General features: G+C 42.8%; 1 protein-coding gene across 5 annotated transcripts in view; it reads right to left on the bottom strand.

Annotated features, from left to right (window-relative positions):
• The window catches only part of DYM (dymeclin), a 237,098-nt gene that overhangs the window by 49,950 nt on the left and 169,148 nt on the right, over nt 1-18,000 (bottom strand). For all 5 annotated transcript variants that reach the window (XM_081319258.1, XM_081319257.1, XM_081319260.1 and 2 more), the window contains 2 exons: nt 12,108-12,290; nt 257-370 (listed from right to left, as the gene is read on the bottom strand). In XM_081319258.1, the coding sequence (XP_081175384.1) occupies nt 257-370; nt 12,108-12,290 (297 nt within the window). The remainder of the gene's footprint in view (nt 1-256; nt 371-12,107; nt 12,291-18,000) is intronic.

Here is an 18,000-nt window from a genome sequence, read left to right as displayed (position 1 = left end):
TGGACTTCAACTCCCAGAATGCCTCAGCCAGCGTGCCTAGCTGAGGAATTCTGGGAGTTGAAGTCCACAAGTCATAAAAGAGCCAAGTTTGAAGACCCCTGCTCTATGTCATCTGCCTTAAGAATCTTAGCAGAAAAACCTCTTTTCAGGACTTTGGGTATATGATGAAAAAACAAGGAAGGAAAGATTCTCTGTGCAAGAAATTTCAGTAAACTGAAGCAGAAAGTGCTGGTAAAATTAGCTTTGCCGCACTCACCCGGAGTCTGTCTTTGGGCAGGGCGACAGCGCCTTGTTTGATAATTTCCAGTACCCGTTCCACTGACAGGGCAGCGCCAGGGTGCTCAATCCGTGAGCTAAAGAAGCTGATCACCTTGAACAAGACAGGAAATAAAGACAACAACAGGATTTAATTAAGCAAGGCCAGGAATCTGTCCGCCACATTAAAAAACCAAACTTTTTCTTTCCACCCCAAACCAACCCAGTGATGCCCTCGCCGTGATGTCCCGTTGCCTGGAGGTGGTCCGGGTCTGGATGGGGAGAAACAGGCTTCGTCTCAATCCTGCCAAGACTGAGTGGCTGTGCATACCGGCATCTTGGACTAACCAGTCTATTCCACCTCTAATGATGGGGGGTGAGGTGTTACCCGCCGTCGATAGGGCTCGCAACTTGGGCATCCTCCTGGATTCATGGCTCAGTTTTGAAGACCATATAAGAGCCGTGACCAGGGGGGCCTTTGCCCAGGTTCGCCTGGTGCGCCAGTTGCGGCCCTATCTGGGCCGAGTTGCCCTGCGCACAGTCGCTCATGCGCTCGTGACCTCCCGATTGGACTACTGCAACGCTCTCTACATGGGGCTGCCCTTGGGGACCACCCGGAGGCTTCAGCTGGTGCAGAATGTAGCCGCGCGGGTTGTGATGGGGGTTTCCCAATACTCCCATGTAACACCTCTGCTCCGCGAACTGCATTGGCTTCCGGTTGCCCTCCGGGTGAGATTCAAGGTGCTGGTGATGACCTATAAAGCCCTAAATGGCTTGGGTCCGGGTTATCTGAGGGAACACCTGCTGCCGGCATCAAGCTCCCTTCGTCCTGTGCGCTCCCACAGGGAGGGCCTTCTCAGGGTGCGCCTGCCCTTTGGAATCAGCTGCCTGTAGAGCTTAGGACTGCCCCTGACCTTCGCTCATTCCGCCGGGACCTGAAGACCTGGCTCTTTGAGCTCTCTGGCCTGGTCTGAGCATATTAATTGGGATTTTAACTGTTTTTTAACTGGGGTTTATTGCAAGGTCTATATAATTTTTTAATTGATTTTCGTCGCGATCTCAAGACGTTTTTGTTTGTACAAGCCGGCCTAGCCTGATGGGGATCGGTGGGGTTGTTTTATTTTTGGTGTCTTAATTTTATCTTGGGGTTTTTAGAATTGTATTCCTATTGTTTTAACTTGGGCAATCATTTAATCTCTTTTTAATGTTTGTATTTGGTATTTTATTCTGCCCTGTGAACCGCCCTGAGTCCTTAGGGAGAAGGGCGGTATATAAATATTATTAAATTAAATTAAATTAAAATTTATGTTTTGTAATTCTTGTATTGTTTTTTAAAAAAACCTTGTGAACCGCCCTGAGTCCTACGGGAGAAGTGCGGTATATAAATTGAATAAATAAATAAAATAAATAAATAAATAAAATTTGAAAATCTGCATAACTGGATGAGGGTGATGATTGAGTGGCTTCTTAATGGGAACTCGCCAACTACCCCTGTTCCCCCGGAAATAAGACCTAACCGGAAAATAAGCCCTAAGGCAGGGGTCTTCAAACTTGGCCCTTTTATGACTTGTGGACTTCAACTCCCAGAATTCCTCAGCCAGCGTGCCTGGTTGAGGAATTCTGGGAGCTGAAGTCCACAATTCATAAAAGGGCCAAGTTTGAAGGCCCCTGCCCTGAGGGATCTTTTAGAGCAAAAATTAATATTAAGACCCGGTCTTAATTTGGGGAAAACACGGGTATATAGTTGAATGCCAAATTAAAAATAAGATTAAATATTATAACAGGATTATAAGGCAACCAGAATGACTGAATAGAAAAGAAATATTATATTGATATGATTATAATTTTTAGGAATATTGGGAAAAATTATATATTCAATTGTTATTTATCAAAACAATAAGACTTGTATTAACTCAATGGTTGCAAAAGAGGATATTTTGGGGAAAGGGGAAATCAACTAAAATTATTATGTGGAATATGGATTATAGAAGTTAATTGTTAATGATTGTTTTACAAATATAACCCAGACAACACACTGTTCACCAATTATTAAATGATTTATGTTTTTAAAAAAATCAATAAAATATATTACAAAAAATAAATAAAAATAAGATTAAATATTGATGAACCAAAAGAGCCAGAATTTAAGTATTGTTTAAAATCTGCTTCTTGTTTGATAATTGTGATCCAAAAATGTCCATCTATATCTCTATAGCCAGGGTTCTCGACCTCTTCTTTACCACGGATCTCTTTTAAATAACTTTTGGGGCCACGGACCACCGAGTCTTAACATATAAATCATAACATTTGCAGACCACCTGTGATGATGTTGGGGACCCCCCGGGGCTCACGGACTACAAGTTAAGAATGATTGCTTGTAGCACAGAGAACTAGGAAATTAAGCTGTCAATACCCACAATGACCTCTGTTCAAATCTTATCATTATCTTTCTACTTTCTACTGCTTTCCTCATTTAGTGCATACTATCACTATATACCAGTTTCTTAAAATAATTGCTTTACCAGAAAATTACTTTTATGGGAGTTTTTTTTTGGGGGGGAATAAAACCCCCAATTGTTGGTTGGTAGAAAACACCACATTCACTAAAAGATAAGTTTCTGTCAGGTACGAAAGACCAGGGCCACTCATGAAGGCCCAATTCAACTGATTTATCAGTTTAATCTAACCATTTATCTGAAATGGTATAGGGCAGGGGTAGGCAACCTTGGCTCTTTTTATGACTCATGGACTTCAACTCCCAGAATTCCTGAGCCAGCACCGCTCAGCTTGGAAACCTCTCCTTTCCCCTCAGCATGGCTGGCTGAGGAATTCTGGGAGTTGAAGTCCACAAGTCATAAAAGGGCCAAGTTCGAAGACCCTTGTTCTAAAGCATCATGTACACATCTGCTGCTTTGTGCCACAGAAGCCAATTGCTTTGCCAGTTTTCCTAGATAATCAACACCTGGGTTGTCATTTTTAAAAATCCCAGTGGACACACATGCTGCCATTTTAGCAGGTGGCATTTGTTTATGGCCCGAACTGGTCAAAGATAACCCAGGAATACAGGAATAGTTTGACTACACCTCAAAAAAGGGTATCCTGAACACAGATGGCTAAAATGCCAAGGTAAACAGTTTTCTGAAGGACACTGCTGCCTACGCATGAGCTACAAAGAGAGATCCTATCAGCAGTTGTAAGAAAAAGGTCATCAAATTCCTGTAACAACCGCTGATACCACAGATAAGCCACAATACTCCTGCCTTTGCCCTGGGGAAGCCACTCCATGTATACATGGACTCCCCAAAATCCACAGAGGGAACTCCACTCCACTCCACTATTTGTCAGTGGCATCAACTCAGCCACTTACAACTTTGCAAAACATCTAACCACTTTAATTAACTTACCAAGAACTTCCAGTAGCCTTTTGAAAAGCACCTTTGAACTATCCTATCTGGACTTAACTTCCACTTCAGCGCCTACCTTATTTTGGTTTTGCAGTGTATTATGAGAAAAGTAAGGTTCTACATTTAGGCAAGAAAAAACAAATGCACAGGTGTAGTATAAGTCAGGGGTGTCAAACTGCAGGCCCACGGGCTGGTTGCACCATGCAGAGGCTGCACCAACCCCAGCTCCAGCCATGTGAAAAAAATTGTGACATGTCACAACACATGACGTGGTGACTTTGACACCCGTGGTATAGGTGGTACCTTGCTCAGTAGCAGTAACTGTGAGAGGGATCTTGGAGTCCCAGTGGACAATCCCTTAAATAGGAGCCAGCCGTGTGCTGCAGCTGCCAAAAAAGCCAACACAGTGCTAGACTGCATTAACAGAGGGATAGAATCAAGATCACATGAAGTGTTAATACCGCTTTACAAGGCCTTGGTAAGACCACACTTGGAATACGGCATCCAGTTTTGGTTGCCACGATGTAAAAAAGATGTTGAGACTCTCTAGAAAGAGTGCAGAGAAGAGCAACAAAGAGGATTAGGGGGCTGGAGGCTAAAAACGTGCAAAGAGCGGTTGCAGGAATTGGGTATGTCTAGTTTAATGAAAAAAAGGACTAGGGGAGACATGGAAGCAGTCTTCCAATATCTCAGGGGCTGCCCACAAAGAAGAGGGAGTCAAGCTATTCTCCAAAGCGCCTGAAGGCAGGACAAGAAGCAACGGATGGAAACTAACCAAGGAGAGAAGCAACCTGGCATTAAGGAGAAACTTCCTGGCAGTGAGGACAATTAATCAGTGGAATGACTTGTCTCCAAAAGTTGTGGGTGCTCCAACACTGGAAGTTTTCAAGAAGAAATGGTCTGAAATGGTGGTAGGGTTTCCTGCTTGAGCAGGGGGCTGGACGATGACCTCCAAGGTCCCTTCCAACTCTCTTATTCTGAAAGGGATATCAACCAGTCTAGCAACCTCTCTAAATATACACCTTATCTCGAGAAATCAGGTAGACAGAAATATTGGCCCCGCCACTGAGGCTGCTACCATTCCTTTAATAATCTCCTTCAAGGCTTTGGAAATGGTTTGCTGCTTGCGATTCCTTTGTACCAAAAGAATTAGACACCCACCTGGAGCCATTAGGCCTCATTAGGCCTTTACAACTCTGCTGCTATTAGTAAAACAAAAGAGAGCTGATGATCTGATTATTCAGGGGTTCCGATGATGAGACACACCCACCGTTGCTGCAAGCAACTACAGACACTGCCTCCTAATCTGGAGCAGAAGATTATTCTGGCCTGCACCCAGGGCTTTGGAGGAAAAAGTGCAAAGCAAATGAAATTCAGCAGAAAAAGCGTTTACTGTACTCAGTAATGAAATCGCTTCGCTGATACTAATATTTCTCACTGCACATCCTAAACAAATTTCTTTCCAAGATGTGAAAAGCATCCAATTAGAAGTAGACCTTTTTTTTTAAAAAACAACAACCAATGCTACATCACAAAAGAGCACTTGTAATAAAATGGAATTTTTTAGAAGGGGAAAAAATGGGCCTTTTTTATCTGCTACATTGGTTTCCGGTTCCAAATACTTTGCAATATTATTCACTAGGGTGGGGTGGGCAATCGTGGCCCCTTTACGGCCTGTGGACTTCAACTCCCAGAATTCCTGAGCCAGCCAGGTGAAACTATTCTTCACACTTAGGACCATTGCAGCATCCAGTGGTCACGTGATCCAAATCTAAATGCTTAGCGACTGGCACGTACCTTATGGCGGTTGCCGTGACCCGGGATGATCCGTGATCGCTTTTTGTGAACTTCTGACAAGCAAAGTCAGCGGGGAAGCCAGATTCCCTCAGCAACCACGTTACCAACTTATCAGCTGCAGTGATTCGTTTAACAACTGACGCAAAAAAGATTGTAAAGTAACTTAACAACCGTCTTGCTTAGCAAAGAATTTGGGGGCTCAATTGTGCTTATGAGGATAGCTCAGGATAGCTGCCTCCCTCCTTTTAAACCCAACAGGGCCCCTTAAATCACCCCTGGTCGCTTAAAAACAACACTTCTTCATTGTGAGTACACAAAGACATCCACAGAAGCGAACAACTGACAAGGTAGCAAAGGGTTTGACTGTTCTTCTCTCCAGCGTTTATTTAGATCTGCCTCCTACTTTCCGAGTTCCTTTGCCGTGGCTGCTTATCAGATCGATTTATCTAGCAGGAAAATTCTCAACGGAACAAAAGAAATAAGCCAACTTTCTATAAGACGCCTGACTTCAGTCCAGCTTTGGCAACTGCCAGCGAGGGGAAAAAACCCACCACCTTTGCCAGAAGGGGAGTCCACTTAGTTCTGGAACAGACTTCAGCAATAAATGAAAACAGAATTCACACTAGCCTTGGTTACTAAGTGACCCAGATGTTTTTTATCTGCAGGATATTAGAGCTGTTACAACTCAAACCCACAAATCTAAGCAAGCGTAATTCGTGTATTCTGCAAATAACACTAAGCTCAGCTTTAGGAATATAAGACGCAGGGTGTTTCTTTCTGCCGCTGGTCTTTTTTTCTTTGCATCTTCTGAAGACCAGGGAGGGAGAGTTGCTCGCTCTCTTCTACAGCAACAGGGGTGGCTAAAACCTCTTCGGCAAGGGATTCCTTTGTTTTATAGGTCTAGATGCAGGGGTAGGCAACCTTGGCTCTTTTGTGACTCGTGGACTTCAACTCCCAGAATTCCTGAGCCAGCCTGGCTCAGCTTGGAAGCCTCTCCCTTTCCCCTCAGCATGGCTGGCCCAGGAATTCTGGGAGTTGAAGTCCACCAGTCATAAAGCAGCCTAGGCCAGGGATAGGCAACCTTGGCTCTTTTATGACTCGTGGACCTCAACTCCCAGAATTCCTGAGCCAGCCTGGCTCAGCTTGGAAACCTCTCCCTTTCCCCTCAGCATGGCTGGCCCAGGAATTCTGGGAGTTGAAATCCACCACTCATAAAAGAGCCAAGGTTGCCTACCCCTGGACTATAGCCCTTGACGTACAATGACAATTCAGCCCAAAATTCCTGTTGCTAGGCAAAACAGTTGCAAAGTGAGTTTTGCCCCATTTTATGACCTTTCTCACCAAAATTGTTAAGCGAATCACTGCAGTTGATAAGTTAGTAACCCGGTTGTTAAATGAATCTGGCTTCCCCACTGCTTGCCGGGGGGTTGCAAAAAGTGATCACATGACCCCAGGATAATGTAACCGTCATACACGCCAGTTGCCAAGCATCCAAATTATGGTCACGTGACCCTGGGGATGCTGCAACAGTTGTAAGGGTGAACAGTCATAAGTTACTTTTTCCAGCGCCATTGTAACTTCAAACAGTCGCTAAACGAATGGCTGTAAATTGAGGACTACCTGTAACAAGGAGTAGCTTTCGACTTAGAGACACCCTCTAGTTGTTTAGCTGTCGGCTGCACCCTGTTGTGGAGGCCATCAGGCTGGACCATCTTTTCATCTGACTGAATTTAAAAGACCTGGAACAAAGGTAGGCATCCTTGGCTCTTTTATGACTCGTGGACTTCAACTCCCAGAATTCCTGAGCCAGCATGGGGGAACTATGGCCCCTTTATGACTGGCGAACTTCAACTCCCAGAATTCCTCAGAACAGCATGGGGGAATTATGGCCCCTTCGTGACTGGTGGACTTCAAGTCCCAGAATGCCTGAGCCAGCGTGGCTCAACTTGGAAACCTCTCCCTTTCCCCTCAGCGTGGCTGGCTCAGGCATTCTGGGACTTGAAGTCCACAAGTCATAAAAGAGCCAAGGATGCCTACCCCTGACCCGGAAGAACCCTGGTTCCTGCCCGGCTTCTGCTGTGAAGCCTCTGACTTGTTTCCTTCGGCTAAAGAGCTCAAGGGATGGTTGTGTGTCCCAGTTTGGCACAACAATCTCCGTTGTGTTCTGAGGGAGGCAAGACTGTGGTCTGGGCTTTCCCAACCCCTTTCCTCATGCAGGGAGAGAGGACTCCAAGATGTCCCGCATGAGCCTTATTTTTAAAAAAAAAAAAAAAAAGAGGAAGGAAAGACGACGGCGAAGGACAACAGGAAGGCACCGCGGAGGAAGTTAATTATCGGAGGTCACTTCAAAGAGTCTGCTGGCAACTCCTGCTTTGATCATGTGACCGTGGGGAGGCTGCCACGGTCAGTGTGAAAAACGGTCATCAAACACCTTTTTCACTGCCCTTTAACTGCGGACGATGACTAAACAAATGGTTGCAAGTCCAGGACAACCCGTACAATATCCCAAAGATGCTTTTTTAACGAGGCAGGTGGACTTTCTTGTTTTTCTTTGAAGATGGTTCGCTTCAAAGGACGTCCACTTGCCTCGTTGAAAAAGCATCTCCGGGAAAACTATAACCTGGACGACTGAGACTCTCCAGAGATACCTGTACAATAAAGCTGGGACGGGGAACATGAAAGCAATCACCTGTCTGAGACGGTATAGGTTCTCCTGCTTGAGCAGGGGGCTGGACTAGAAGACCTCCAAGGTCCCTTCCAGCTTCTATTCTATTCTATTCTATTCTATTCTATTCTATTCTATTCTATTCTATTCCATTCCATTCCATTCCATTCCATTCCATTCCATATATTCTATTCTATTCTATTCTATTCTATTCTATTCTATTCTATTCTATTCTATTCTATTCTATTCTATTCTATTCTATTCTATTCTATTCTATTCTATTCTATTCTATTCTATTCTATTCCATTCCATTCCATTCCATTTGTTATTCTATTCTATTCTATTCTATTCTATTCTATTCTATTCTATTCTATTCTATTCTATTCTATTCTATTCTATTCTATTCTATTCTATTCTATTCTATTCTATTCTATTCCTATTCTATTCTCCACTCCATATTTTCTATTCTATTCTATGCTTTCTCTATTCTAATGTTCTGTTCCATCCTATCCTATCCTATCTTTTCCTATCCTCTGTTCTGTTCTGTTCTATTCCACTCTACTCTACTCTACTACTGGACCAGCTTAGTCAGCCAGTAGAGCTCCACGTAAGTGGATGTCCTCCTAATCGCTGTCCCTCTCTTCCCTGAGTTGGCTTGTTCTTTCATCGCTTTCTTCGGTTCTCCATCCTTCCCTCTCAAGAAGGTGGGTGGAGTGGATCTGTTTGACATCCCTTCATTACCACTGGCAAGATCCACTCTGCTCTGCCTGCAACTCCACCCTTTATCTTTAGGGAAGGCTCCTCTCAGGTGTTGTTGTTGGCTGTGAAGTCGTGTTCGACCCATCGCGACCCCACGGACAACGTTCCTCCAGGCCTTCCTGGCCTCTACCATCTTCTGGAGTCCATTTAAGCTCACGCCTACTGCTTCAGTGACTCCATCCAGCCACCTCACTCTCTGTCGTCCCCTTCTTCTCTTGCCCTCAACCTTTCCCAGCATTAGGCTCTTCTCCAGTGAGTCCTTCCTTCTCATTAGGTGGCCAAAGTATTTGAGTTTCAGCTTCAGGATCTGGCCTTCTAAAGAGCAGTCAGGGTTGATCTCCTCTAGGACTGACCGGTTTGATCGCCTTGCAGTCCAAGGGACTCGCAGGAGTCTTCTCCAGCACCAGAGTTCAAAGGCCCCCATTCTTTGGCGCTCAGCCTTTCTTGTGGTCCAACTTTCACTGCCATACATTGCAACTGGGAAGACCATGGCCTTGACTATACACACTTCTGTTGGCAGGTTCTCAGGTGTAGAGAAGGCCTTTGCTGCCAGGGCCAAAATCCTCAAGGTGGGAGGTGCACAATCACCCTGTGGTGAGCAAGACAGGGGAAGGTGGCTGCCCGCTCTTCTTCTCCAGATCATCTCAACGCAGAACCCTGGGAGCAAAGACACCACTGGTCTCCCCAGCAGAACCACAGCTGATATCCAGGGACGGAGGATAATAAAGGAAAGTTCACGAAATCCTATATTAGCAGGGAGATACATCTGGCCTTTATCCACGCCTACTTCTGCAGTAATTATTTGTATCTTCTAGGACAAATTAGATTTATCTAATTGACCAAAAAGATTCATCTGCTCTGTACACTATTAGCATCCAGGTCAAGGGCTGGTGTTGATGTTTAAAGTCTTAAACTGTCCCATCCAACGTATCTTAACAAAGCTAAGCCCAATTTTATTTCACCTTTTCCATCGTCCAAAGCATAGTTGGTGGCTACTCAGGAGAAGATCTTCCCAGTTGTGAGATGATGACGATGTCAATTCTGTCGTGTCCAACTCTTGGCGATCCTATTGGCCAGGATCTTCTGATCCTACGGTACTTCTTTAAGCTCTTCTATGCACTGACCAGTATCAGCTTTGATGGTGTCCAGCCACCGTGTTCTTTGGTGGCCTGGTTTCCTTTTACCACTAACTCTTCCAACTGCTTTTTCCAGGGAATCCCCCTGCGTGACACGGCCAAAATAAGCGAGATGCTGTTTTGTGATTTTTTTTTCTTCTTCTTCCAGCGACATGTCTGATGTTAAGCATGCCAGCACTTGCCTGTCAGTCGCCTTTGCTGTCCACAGAATATCCAGGAGCCTCCTCCAGCACCCCAGCAAAAAGGAGTCTCTTTTCTTCCTGTCTTGCTTTTTTAACTTCCAATTTTCACAACCACAGTTGCGATATATGATTATTAAACACTCTTCGGTTGGCAACTTGGTGAGTTTCCCCAATGATGGGTTTTGGGGAGCAAGTCAAAATACTATTTATTTTATTTTTATTTTTTTTGCAGGATTTTGGAAGACCTGGCAAGAATAGCTGATGTTGTTATTTTTTCTTTTGTTTTCCTGTTATTCTGTACCATAATACTGTTCCTACGCTGGCTTTAATATGTAAACCTGCCGTGCTGATCACTCGATGAAAAGCTTGGAGAAACTATTTTAAACAAATGCATATGTAAACTTTGTTGAACAGTTTTTCCAGGAAAATATAAATTCAATTGATCAAATAATGACAAGTGACAAACTACATTATTGAAATGTCTTTGCCAAGAATTCCTTAATACATTCTGATTTCCAACATTCAATGTAGATGCAGCATTTTCCAATCATTGTTATGCTTGTTGATTTGCTTTTCGAGAGCGTTAAAATTTATGTTTGTCTGTTACAATTCCTCTGAGCTTATTGAATAAATAAGCACGGATTTATTTCTTCCAATATACTGATGTTCACAGCTGTGTTTGCAATAAAATAATATTATATTCCTACAGAATTTGGCTGGAGGAAGAGCATATTTTTACTCATTTATTTTAAAATGTGTCTAGATTATTTTTTATATGTTTCTTTAGGTACCCTTCAGCAGATAAAGCAGCACATTCTCATATCAAAGCAGCAACAAATAAAGGAAATATTTTCTTCTGCTAGAAAGCTGAAGCAATCTGAAGCCCTTTCAAAAGCATCTGATCTTTTCTCATTTCTCAGCCAGGAAATGTGGAGGCATATTTTTTTTTTTGCCAAAGTTGGCTTCTCACAATATAAAAAATATTTAAATTCTCCTACACTAGCAGCTTTCACATTCCACTTCTACAGAAAATTTAATGGTAAATTCTTGTCGAATGAAAAGCACAATATAAAAACAATGACATAACCAGCAGATGAACAGTTAATTTGAGAAACAAATGCGACACCCGGGGACTATTTTAGTGGGAGGCCTTAAAAGCAGAGGAAAGGTGGCAACTAAGGGGCCTGTCAAAATAAGGGCTAGTAAATTTAATATCCAATAAAGTTATTTTTGATCTCTTTGAAAGGTTCACGTTTACAGTTTGCATAATCTTCAACCCAAATAATGAAAAAATGATTTATGACTGTTTTTCACACAACAGTTGCGGCATTCCCCATGGTGAGATAATCAAAATCCAGACGATTGGCAACTGGCTGATGTTTATGACGGTCGCAGTATTCTGGGGTCGTGATCCCCTTTTGCGACTGTCTGACAAGCAAAGTTAGTGGGGAAGCCAGGTTCGCCTAACGACCGTGTGGCTGACTTAACGTTAAGTCGTTAAGTCAATTCCCAGAATTCCTCAGCCAGCCTGGCTCAGCTTGGAAACCTCTCCCTTTCCCCTCAGCATGGCTGCTCAGGAATTCTGGGAGTTGAAGTCCACGAGTCATAAAAGAGCCAAGGTGGCCTACCCCTGGGCTAGACCGTCACTTGTCCGAGATGGTACTATAGGTTGCCCTGTTTGAGCAGGGGGTTGGATTAGAAGACCTCCAAGGTCCCTTCCAGCTCTATTCTGTTCTGTTCTGTTCTGCTCTGCTCTGCTCTGCTCTGCTCTGCTCTGCTCTATTCTATTCTATTCTATTCTATTCTATTCTATTCTATTCTATTCTATTCTATTCTACTATCTATACAAAATAAAAGTAGCTATTTTAAATTTTAAGTAGCGTTTTGACAGACGATATTAAGTACATACCAGATCTATATTCTGCATTATATCCTGGAAAGAGGGGTGAGTTCGAAATTGCTCAAAGAGATCCCGCTTATATAGCAGGGCATACACTAAATTGGGGTTATGATGGAGGGAATTTGTTAAGCAGGAGTTGATTATTTCTAACATCATTCGAATGACTTCTTCAATTACATTCAAATCCTGGGCCTAAAAGAAAGAAAGAAAGATATTTCTAGTCAGGACAGCTATTAATATACATACAACAGATATAAGAATACTTCATTACTTTTTCCCTAGGTTATCGTTCAAGAAAAAAAATCATTAAACTTTTTAGCAGAGCACATAATTTTGATGAAACATAATACTTTTTATTTATTTCCATATTTGATTCTGAGCAAAATTTATTTGCTTGGCAATACAAATAAATCATCCATCTCAAAAGGTTCAGCAGACTGAGTGATTTTGTTATTTTTAAAAATGTAGGCAATTGTATGTGACCTTTCAGGTAGCTTTACATGCAACAAATGCGTGTGAATTCCATCAAACTGCACAGTTCTGCAGAAATTATTTTCTCGATAAGGACCCTAACCCTCCCAGTGTAGAAATGTAGCAGGGGGGCTCAAGGAGAAACGCAGTTAATTTATTCCTCCTTTTCAGCTACCCTGTACATGACTAATAGTAGTTTACTTTTGGACTTTTGAGAAATGGGAAGAAAGAGGTCGGAGAAGAAGCAGAAAGTCAAGGACAAAATGCATATACTGTAAGGGTGGTGAAATACTATCAACAGAGAGTAGCGTTTTTCATTGTCTTAAACTATCAGTACAAAGCTTTGACATCTCTGAATACAGACATGGCATTAGGGCAGATATAAACAATGTAATAAAAACATTTCACCATTACTAAAAATGCTTGATTTTCCTGTGCAATAACTTTCATTCCCAGCTGCAGAACAACTAAAGTACAGAACTGGGATTTCTCCTCAAGGCAGAGGCTTAAGTAAGGAAGATTTTAGCAGTTATCCTTCAACGCAACAGCGGCTCTCCATGTGAAAAAGACATTTTATTAGTCTAGCGTTTTTGTACTTCACAGCGTAGACTTCTGGAAGAACTGTGAACATTTCCCTTGGAAAAACGTTCGCTTGGCTTCTAATTCTGAAATGTTAACAATAGCCAAGATAACTTTCCGAGTGTTCTTCGGATGTATTTAGGTGCTGGCCCTCCCTGAATTGGGTGACAAATTCTATCACATCAAAGAAGCTCTTTGCATAAAGGAAGTTCTCGAGGAAGATGTGGAATCCTTCTCTAAAAGGAAGCCACCTGGAATTTGGTATAGGAGAAAGAAAGAAAGAAAGAAAGAAAGAAAGAAAGAAAGAAAGAAAGAAAGAAAGAAAGAAAGAAAGAAAGAAAGAAAGAAAGAAAGAAAGAAAGAAAGAAAGAAAGAAAGAAAGAAAGAAAGAGGGAGGGAGGGAGGAAGGAAGGAGATGGGAATGAGAAGGGAAGGAAGGAAGGAAGGAAGGAAGGAAGGAAGGAAGGAAGGAAGGAAGGAAGTTGACTGAAGTTAACCACCTCCAATAGCAAACTCATTAATGACTGAGTAACTTGTGTACAGGAACTCTAAGGCAAACAGAAGCACTTCAACCCTACACATGAGATCGCTTAGCTCTAAAAGTGTGTTGCTGTAATCCAGTTCCCAGATGTTTGCTACTAAACCAGCTATAAATTGGGCCAAGAGTAATTTGACCAACATAGTCAGGGCACCAACGTAATCTGAACAAGGATCTCCTGGCTGTAACTACCATCTGAATTTCTGCTTTATCTAGAAGTATTCTCCGGCTGTGGACCTGATCCTTGAAGGGAACTAGGATCCCATTCAAAACTGGTTTAAATCCCACTCCTGAATCTGCCTGTGTCCTAACCAGGGGCATCTTCAATCTCTTCCTCAGCCTGAGCGGCTTTAAGATGTGTGAGCTTCTTTTAAGTTTAATTTCCCCTCTATATCCAAACTTAAATAAGAAATTTGAAGACATGATACATAGTGATTTAATAAGATGATTTTCATAAACATAACTGAAATATAAGCTGATTAGGAAAGAGGTTATATAGGCCGAGCTAACTGTTATTTGTACAAACACAAGAAAAATGTTTATATTCAACTGTGTATGTATTGAAAGTATTAAGAATTATATTTGTTAAATGTTGATAAAAGTAGAATAATAGTGGAAGAAGAGAAGACCAAGGAAATATATTATTAATTAACACATTGATTATGGAATTATAGAAATTAATTATTATTTTTTAAATATATGAACCCAGACAACACGCTGTTTACTAAGCACTAAAGATTGTTATTTTAAAAAATAAAAAAAAAAGAAAAAAGAAAACTTGGCTTAATTAGAAATCATCAGAAAGTTTGCTTTATTTGTTTTGGGTTACCATGGGAGAAACATATGCATCTCATTTATCATCGATCTAGGAAGTTTTCAAAAGCACCCCTTGGATTTCTTGCATTTTCAGTTAACAACAACAACAACAAAAGGTAAAGTCTTCAATAAAATTTATGGACGGGGGAGGAAAAAAGGAAATGTGTGTGTTGCATTTTCAATTCAAGGTGCAATCTGTCTTCATATGCAACCTTTCCGTGGGAGTGCATGCATAATTCTGTATTTATTTATTTATTTTTGTCATATTTATGTAGTGTATATCGAAGGTGGTGACCCTTTGAGGGCTGAATGCAACGAAATTTCATTTTAACGTATGCCGATTAGTGTACAAAAGTGACAATAAAGTTATTCTATTCTATTCTATTCCTGTTCCTATTCTATTCTATTCCATTCCATTCCATTCCATTCCATTCTCTCTTTATCCTATCCTATCCTATCCTATCCTATCCTATCCTATCCTATCCTATCCTATCCTATCCTATCCTATCCTATCCTATCCCATTCCATATTTTCTGTTCTGTTCTTCTGCAGCAGGGTGCTTTATGTAGTTAAATTCATTCATACGTATATAGAACCGTTTCCTGACAAATTACACTATTAGCAGGACAAACAACAAAATATGTCAAAAGAACCATTATCCCTTCAGAGTTGACCTGCTTTGCAACTTGAGGATTCATCTGAATGAGAGGAGTGACGTGGCTTGCGATGATCCCTAGGCCAAGTGTGAATATCTTTAAGTTGCATATCCTTAAATCCGGTCTGGGGTTGTGTTTGCAAGAAAAAGGAAGGGTTTTATCAAGGAAGGAATATAAAGCACGGGACTTAGACGAACATGAGCCGAAATATCCTCCAGGCCACCTCCCTGATAGGCTAGGATCTTAGGGGAAGGATATTAAGGTAATTCATCTTAAAAACTAACAGGAGCGGGACTCCTTCAAGCCAAATGTTTATTTAGCGCAGTGTGATGGTTCCCCACAGTGACCGGCTACTTATCTCATTGGGGGGGGGGGGCTGCAGGCAAGGAAAGACAGCAACTTTCTCCTGCAGCTGGGGTTCAGTGGCAGACTGGAGTCCATGAACTAATGACAATCTGTCAACAGACCAGCTATTCAGGAAAAGTGAGAATGCTCAAACCAGGCCTTGCTCTCTTCCAGGGCTGTAAGTGTTTCTCTCGAGGGAAAGCATTACGCTCAAGAGGGGCAAACCTAGATCAATGAGCATGCTCTGTTTTCTAGGAAAAAATAAAATAAAATAACAATTCCTGATATTCACTGACTGAGGTCGATTCCTGGGAAATTGGGTTTCGCCCCTTCCCCTTTGGTAAATACAGGTAGTCCTCGCCTTACAGCCTAACAATCAAAATTATTGGGCTCAACTACAGGACTACCTGGGGTGTAAAATTAAGCAAAAGTCTGAGGCAGCCTTAAAATGTGGAGTTGCAGCTGATGAACACGGGTCTACCTCAGCTCAACATGGAAGATCACGTAGATAGAGGGGTGTCAAACCGCTGGCCCGCGGGCCGGATGCGCCATGCCGAAACCGCGCCCACCCCATTGCTGGCAATGGGGAAAAAACTGCGATACGTCACGACATGTCACCTGACGTTGCGAGTTTGACGCCCCTGACGTAGATAATAAATGCAATGTCAAAAATCATGGCAACGAACATGGCTTGTTTGCAGACCACCGTTCAGATTGGATAGTATTTGTTTCGAACCTTTTAGGAGATTAAAAACGTGCCTACAGAAAACCAGAACAATTTCAGGCAGAGCAAAAGAGCACGGCAAATATTCACAAAGCCTACATATAAACCTCTTAGGGCCATGATTTCCAACTTGTGCACTCTGGGAACTACGACCCTCATATCGGTGTGTTTCTCTCAAAACTTTAAAATAACCTGGAGTGGCCCTATGAATTTATTATTTCTGCTAAGCCCCCAGTTCTCAAGCTGTGTGCTGGGGCGTACATTTTGGGAATTGCAGGCTGCTATGAAGAAACCACTAGAATTTAACTGGATCCGTGAGCTGAAAAGTATGGAAAGGATCTGTTTGGGGGATTTTCTTTTCGAGGTGGGTAAAAGGAAACCAGACCACCAAAGGACACGGTGGCTGGACACCATCAAAGCTGACCCCAGGCAAAGCACAGAACAACTCAAAAGAAGTAGCGCAAGATGGGAAGGTGTGGGGAGAGCCGGCCCACAGAATCGCCAAGGGTCAGACACGACTGAATGGATTATTCTTTAGAATTCTTTATTATTTATTGGCCAGGTGTGATTGGACACACAAAGAATTTGTCTCCGGTGCGTAGGTTCTCTGTGTACATATAAGCCACAAATGATAAATCATGACCATAATCATAAAATGCAATCATCATAAATCATAAGGTACAACATTCAGTGATAGTCATGGGATGCTAATAAAAGCAATCAACATAAATCATAAGATACAAACAACAAATGTGTTCAAAAGAAGCTAAGGATATAGGGAATAGGAAAGATAAGAAAGGTAATAGTAATACAGCCCTTCCAGGTGGTTTCACACCCCAGGGCATAAGACACTATTGTGGGAATTAGTTGTTTAGCACAGTAGTGGCTTGGGGGGGGAACTGTCCTTGTGTCTAGCTGTTTTGGCGTGCAATGCCTTATAGCACAGGCCCCCAACCTTTTGGGCGCCAGGGACCGGTTTGGTGGAGAGAGGTTTTTCCACGGACCGGAGGGTGCGTGGTTTTGTGTGCTGCCTGCATCCCACAGATGGGGCTCCGCTTGTTTGTGCGGACCAGTTGTTGGCATGCTGCGGCCCGGTACCAGTCCATGGACCAGGGGGTGGGGACCCCGGCCTTATAGCATTGTCTGGAGGGAAGAGGTTGAAACATTTTACGTCCAGGAGGTGAGAGGTCTGGAGATATTTTCACAGCCCTCTTTCTGGCTCAGGCAGCACACAGGTCATCAGTGGAAGGCAGGCTGGTTGCAATCGTTTTTTCTGCAGTCCTAACTATCCGTTGACGTCTGCGTCTGCCTTGTTTGGTTGCTGGGCCAAACCAGACAGTTACAGAGGTGCAAATGACAGACTCAAAAATTCCTTTGTAGAACGGTATCAGCAGCTCCCTGGGCAGTCTGAGCTTTCTGAGTTGGCGCAGGAAGAACATTCTTCCTTGTGCTTTTTTCCCGATGACATTTTTGATGTTCGGTGTCCATTTTAAGCCTTGAGATATTGGTAGAACCCAGAAATCTGAAGGTCTCTGCTGTTGATCCTGCGTTGTCCAGTGTTGTAAGAGGGGGCAGGACAGGAGGGCTTCTCCTAAAATCCACTCTCATCTCTACAGTTTTGAGTGTGTTCAGTTCAAGATTGTTCCTCCCGCACCGCAGGGCCAGTGGCTCAACTTCCCGTCTGTATGCAGATTCGCTGTCGTCTCGAATGAGACCAATCACTGTTGTAACATCAACATTTCGAAGTAAAATCTGCCCGGCCCACATGCGCAA

Source organism: Vipera berus (assembly GCF_964194415.1).
Source record: "Vipera berus genome assembly, chromosome: 2".
NCBI lineage: Eukaryota > Metazoa > Chordata > Lepidosauria > Squamata > Viperidae > Vipera > Vipera berus.
Note: the sequence above shows the minus strand (reverse complement) of the source record. Positions and strands in the feature narration are given on the sequence as shown.